The sequence below is a fragment of the Malurus melanocephalus genome, unplaced genomic scaffold, assembly GCF_030028575.1.
Source record: "Malurus melanocephalus ecotype Western Australia unplaced genomic scaffold, MMel_1.1 scaffold_504, whole genome shotgun sequence".
Taxonomy (NCBI): domain Eukaryota; kingdom Metazoa; phylum Chordata; class Aves; order Passeriformes; family Maluridae; genus Malurus; species Malurus melanocephalus.
Genome location: NW_026623736.1, coordinates 408,942 through 414,720, shown reverse-complemented (window position 1 = coordinate 414,720; position 5,779 = coordinate 408,942). Strand labels below are relative to the sequence as shown.

At 58.3% G+C, this 5,779-nt stretch overlaps 2 protein-coding genes across 2 annotated transcripts in view; one reads left to right on the top strand and one right to left on the bottom strand.

Annotated features, from left to right (window-relative positions):
• FAM83G (family with sequence similarity 83 member G) overlaps nucleotides 1–5,779 on the top strand; it is a 17,894-nt gene that overhangs the window by 4,019 nt on the left and 8,096 nt on the right. The window contains exon 2 of the mRNA XM_057381294.1: nucleotides 3,528–3,695. Coding sequence (XP_057237277.1) covers nucleotides 3,528–3,695 — 168 coding nt within the window. The remainder of the gene's footprint in view (nucleotides 1–3,527; nucleotides 3,696–5,779) is intronic.
• The window catches only part of SLC5A10 (solute carrier family 5 member 10), a 23,214-nt gene that overhangs the window by 11,570 nt on the left and 5,865 nt on the right, over nucleotides 1–5,779 (bottom strand). The gene's annotated exons all lie outside the window — the stretch shown is intronic.

Sequence of the window (5,779 nt, the reverse complement as noted above, 5' to 3'; positions counted from 1 at the left end):
TTCACAATTCTATGACACAAAAATCTCCCTCCTCCTCTTCTCTCGGCTCTCTCTGTCCAGAAACCAGAGCATGAAAACATTGACCYTGGCCCAAAGCCACGGCAGAGAGCAGCGACTCTGACCTCCTCTCTGCACTTGAGGTTCCAGGTTGGGATTGCGGTGATATAATTACCCTGAGCAACTTCCAGCGAAGGTTGCAAGGCCCTATTAATTACTGTTTACAAAACCTGCTGCCGTTCMTGGATGAAAGGGGAGAGCAATTATTAATGGTGCTTGTCCCACCTCTCCTCCATCCCAACACGCTTCCTCTAATTGTGCCTTGGTGCCTGCCTAATTTATTAAATGCCCACRTGGTGTGCCCCAAAAGTCATTATCTGGTGATTCACAGTGAGACAATAAAAGAGCTGCAACTTCCTCTATAAAACATGATCCTGCAGTTTATGTGCTCATCAAAGCTGCTCCAAAAAATCCCAAAAGCTTTTGCGGAGTGTCCAGGAGGACACAGTTCTCACTGCTCCTCGGGGATTTGGGACCCAGCACGTCGGTATCCAGTGGATCCTGGCAAGGAAAGCTTCACTTGCGTGGGCTGTGGGAGCCTCCAGCTGCAGATTTGGGGCTGATTTCCTCTGCACCTTCCTGGAGAGCGGCAAAAGGATAGCAAAGCTTCCTGGGATCACGCAGCAGCTAAGGGGATTCAGAAAGGGCGATGTCAGAGGTGACAGGGACAGGGACAGGGCTCACTCCTCAGAGCTGGTGGCACAGTTTGCTCCAGACAATCCCACTGCCCACCCCAGGAGGCAAAGAGCACACAGGATTTCACCGCTCTGGAGCAGACAGACCTCCAATCTTTGCAGATTATCCCTGTGCCAGGGTTTGGCATCCCAGGGGTCAAGCCCAGCCACAGATTTCAGCTGGACAAGGACAGTCACCGCAGTGGGAACGCTGCCAGCGCCGCCCTCGCTCTCTCTCCCAGCCCACCTCRTGCCAGGGCAGTGTTGGCACATTGGTGTGACATCCCGGTGACAAACTGGGGCTGAGCCTGTCCTGCAGGCGGGACGCAGAGGGAGGGATGGGGTGAGCGGTGACAGGGTGCACTGGGCGAGCAGGAGGGATGGGACTGGTCCCATAGGTGACAGGGTGCACCAGGCAAGCAGGAGGGATGGGACTGGTCCCATAGGTGACAGGGTGCACCAGGCAAGCAGGAGGGATTGGGCTGGTCCCGTGGGTGACAGCTGGGCTCCCTCCCCCTGTCCAAACCCAAACTGGCCACCCTGGGCCACTGCCTGCAGTGCCYTGCCTGCTCATCCCCTCTGTGTGAGACAGGCTTGGAGTGGGGGTCAGTGCCCTGCCCACAGCCCTGCAAAACCGCTTCACACCTCCAGGGCCACAGCTGAGAGCCAAGGCCTTGGGAACGCTGGGACTGCAAAGCGAAAATGCTCCTTTCCCTCCAGAACAGAGGTCAGCGCTACTCTAATCCCCATTTTACAAATTCTCAACTTTTCCTGGGGAAAATGCAGCTCACGGGCAAAGCGACAGGAGCACGGAACACCAGTGTCAGAGCAAGAGGAGATCATCTGCCACCAAACCCTGTGCCACCAAACCCTGTGCCACCAAACCCTCTGCCACCAAACCCTCTGCCACCAAACCCTGCACCACCAAACCTTGCACCACCAAACCCACATTCCCAAGCCAGACATGCACCATCCCACCACAGGTGCCCCTTACCCAGGGCTCATGGAACACAGCTCAGCTCCTCCCCGATTTCTTGCTGCACACAGCAAATCCAAGACCAGAACTCTGACAGTAGCTCTGAACCATCCCAATTTTACCTCCATGCAAAGCCAGCAGCTGATTTCCTGCCTAAGTTTCCTCACCAGGGCAATGAGGATGAGCAGAACACTTGAGTGGAGGCACAAAGGTGTGAGGATTTAGCCTTTYCCTGGAAAGTCTGAGGTTCTTGGGGAGGATAAATGGGAGTTCTGTTAAAATCCATTAGCAGARTYATAAAGTCCCCCCAGGGCTGGGGATGCCAGGGTGGCATCGGGGACAGCAGGGCTGGGGTTCCCCACWCAGCCTCGCTCTTCCCCCCATTGCCTGCAGAAAAGGAAGGGAAGAGCCAGCAGCGTCATAACAATCCTCTGCTTAATTAAAGCTCTCCACGTCCTGTGGCACAAAACTAATTAAAAGGCAGCTCRGTGCTTTGAGAGCTTCGGACTGGACGTGTCTGAGTGTGCAAGCACCCAGAACTATCCCAATTCCTTCCTTCCCGAGGGAGGGAGGGAGGAGCATCCTGGGGTCTCGTGTCACCTCCCCATGCAGGTGTCCTCCCTGGCTCAGCTACGTGCAGTGGCCAGCAGAGCCCTCCTGGAAGGGCGAGTGGCCCAGAGAATCCATGTCCCCCCAGCCCAGGGCACATGCCAGGAACAGCCACAGGCACAGGAGTGCTGGCAGGTCTCCAACCATGGGACAATGACAAGCCAGCACCCTGATGACAAACCTCCTCCTCCTCCCTGGGATGAGGGAAGGCAGAAATCCCTGTGGAGCTGCCCGGGGATGCTGAGCTGTGCTGCAGGCAGCTGCCCCAGATCTCCTGAGCTGCCACTCACCACGGGCAATGCCATTTCCACAAAATCAAAATCCACGGGCACAGAGCGACCTTTGGTGCCCAGGCAGACATTCCAGTGGAATTCCCAACAGGGCCCAGCTCCATTTCCCTATCACCCATGGGACTCGCCCCGTCTGTGGCTGGGAGGGCAGCAAATGCCCTGGGTACAAAGGCAGCTCCAGCTCGTGGGTGTTGGTGACGCTGCCATGTGACAAACACAGCTGTCACTGCTCGGGGCGCTGGCACTGCCATCCCGGCTCTGCTCCTTCCACGCAGCCTGGGAGGAAGGAGGGACACTGAGCAGGAGGAGCAGCACCCTGGGCTGGGCAGTGGGACCAGGACAGATGGACACATCATTTAATGGCTGGGCTCAATGACCCTACAGAGCCTTTCAGCCTCAACCGTTCCGTGATTCCGCATCACAATTCTCCCATTCTGGTGCTCCCTGCGATGCCAACAGCACAGGGACACCAAACTTCTCAGCCAGAAACCAGACTCTGAAATTTGTGGAGCTTTTTAAAGGCAGAAACATGAGATTCTCCCTCAGTAAGCACCTTTTCAGGAGTGTATTGTGCTATGGGCCACCACTGACATTGTTAGTGCTGGAAAAAAACATTTGAGACCATCAAGTCCAACCAYTGACTCAGCACTGYCGGGGYCACCACTAAACCRTGTCCCCAAGTGCCACATCCACCTGTCTCTGGGAGAGCAAACCTTCTTCAGTGACCACAGAGGAATGGGACTGGGATCTCCTTCTGTGCACCCTCAGTTTGGCCAGAGCTGGGGACAATCCTGGGCTTCCCCAGCCCAAATCCCAACCTCCTCCAGGGACAGCTTTGGCTCTCACAAARCAAGCTCCAACTGTACCTTGGCTTGTCCCTGGCCATGCCACCCACACTCATCTCTCCTCYCCCCTCTGCAGGTCATCGCTGTGGTCATGGACATGTTCACCGATGTGGACATCTTCAAGGACCTGCTGGACGCCGGCTTCAAGAGGAAAGTGGGTGTCTACATCATCCTGGATGAGACCAACGTGAAGCACTTCCTTCAGATGTGTGAGCGAGCCCACATGCACGCTGGACACTTGAAGGTAGGGATGACCYGAGGCTCTGGAGCTGGGGAACCTCCTCCAACGCAGGGAGATAATCTGAATTATCAGCTCTGCTCCCTCCTGGCTTGGGGAACTGCAGTCCCCAGTGCTAGAAGGGTTCAGTCCATTTTATTCCTGTAGCCAAAGCTGCAGGCAATGCSCAAATTCAGAAGCAGCAGGAGGAGGGGAATGGATGAGAGACAGGGATGCAGATTTCCACCCAGCCAAGCTGGAGGCAGCGAGCCCAGGGCTCTGCTGGTACCCAGCCAGTGCTGGGATAGGAACAGAGGAGAGTTTGGGGGGTGCAGCCCCACAAAGGTGGGCACAGCAAAGTCCAGAGCAAACCCACGAGCTCAGCCCCTCCCAGGGAACCAGCTGGTGAGAGGGAAGGAGCAGCAGCTGCTGTACCAGGCTCAGATCCATGCTGGATCCGTGCCTTCACCAGCTCCCTGCCTGCTGCTGCCCCGGGGCCAGGACCGGCAGCACCCACCGCCGGCGGTTCTCGCGCTCTCGGGCTCTCCCGCAAGTCAGAGGCTGGAATTAAAAACTTGATTTTCCCCTTTTCCGGCGCCTCCGCCCCAGCACAGGGCCGGGAGCRGAGCAGGGAGGATCCCACRCTGCCTGCRGCCCCGGCTGCTGCCAAGGATGCCCTCCCTGCCCCTGTCCACACCAGGCAGGATGCACTGGAGGAACAGATCTACACCCACATGCCATGTTCTCAGGCCCTGGATGCACATGGAGTCACTCCTGTGCATGAATTCCATGTAAAACCTGGCAAGGAAAAGCACGAGGGGGGATGCCTGGCAGTGCAAGGTTGGTCAGACGGGGTTTGGAGCAATCTGGTCAGGTAGAAGTTGTCCCTGCCCATGGCAGGGGRTTGGGACGAGATTTAAGGTCCTTTCCAGCACAAGCCATTCTGGGATTCTAAGACTCCCCTTACACGTCCCTGTGCAAGCAGGGGGTGCAGAGAAATCCCTGTCACAGTGCTCAGGCAGAGGAAGGGGSAGAGGAGAGGACAGGGGGTTATCGCAGCCACAGGAGCAGCAGCCGGAGCGGGACAATCCCACTCTCCCTGCCGGGCACAGCGCTCCCATCGCCGGCACCGGATGGAAACACAGCGGAGCAGCCCCACAGCCYCACCGGGGGGAAGGGGGGTCTGCGAGCCCCTTGTCCTGGCCACGGTGGCTCSGTCTCGCCTGTTGCTTGGCAGAAAGGCGATGTTGCTGCTCCTGACGTCAGGCGGCMGTGAGCCCGCTGCCAAATGCCCGCCGGCGAGGCCCGTGCCCGGGCAAGCTCCCCAAATTTGCTTACGGAGTGGGCCAGCCCCTGGCTGAGCAGGAACACGCMGGAGCCGCGACACCCTCACACCTGGCTGGGGTGAACCGGGGGAGGAGGGGGTTTGGGGACCCCCGTTCGGGGACCCCCGGCCGGCCGAGCCCTGCACCCTCCCCGGTGTCCTGCCGGCCGGACGGGCTTAACTGCTGCTCCACACCATGAAAGCAAACACAGCCGAGCTTTTACCCGCGTCCAAACTCCCCGGAGAGTCTGGCATCCCGCAGGCTGCCGCCGCTCCAAGACCAGAAAAGCCAGCGCTGACGCGCTCCGGTGTTTTCCTGCATGAGCAGCCCGGTGGTGGCAGGACTGGAAAAGCAGGAGAACATCTGCAGAGCTCGGCAAATGTCTCGAAGTTGGGATTTGCCGCACATGGCAGCCAACTCGCTGGCACGGGGTGCAGGAGGAGGTGAGGAAAGTAGGGCAGAGTCTGGGAGYTGCTTCTTGGTAAGGCAGGAGATGTTAACAAACGTCCCGCGTTATCTCGGTGCCTTCGCCGGCAATCAGCAACCGGCTCGGGCAAGGCGGGCGCTGCCGCGTTGGGCAACGGCTGCCTGGGGAGTGATTCACATCCCCGAGGCTGCTCGGCTGTCCCGCTGCCCCGGCTGGGTTAAATGAGCAGATCTCATTAGCAGCACTGATAGACCCGGAGAGAGGGGGRAAAGGGACTGGCACTGGAGAGTTGTTCCCGGAGAAAAACCTACAGGGAGTTTGGAGAGCGGGAGATGGACACCCAGCCCGGTGATGGGCAG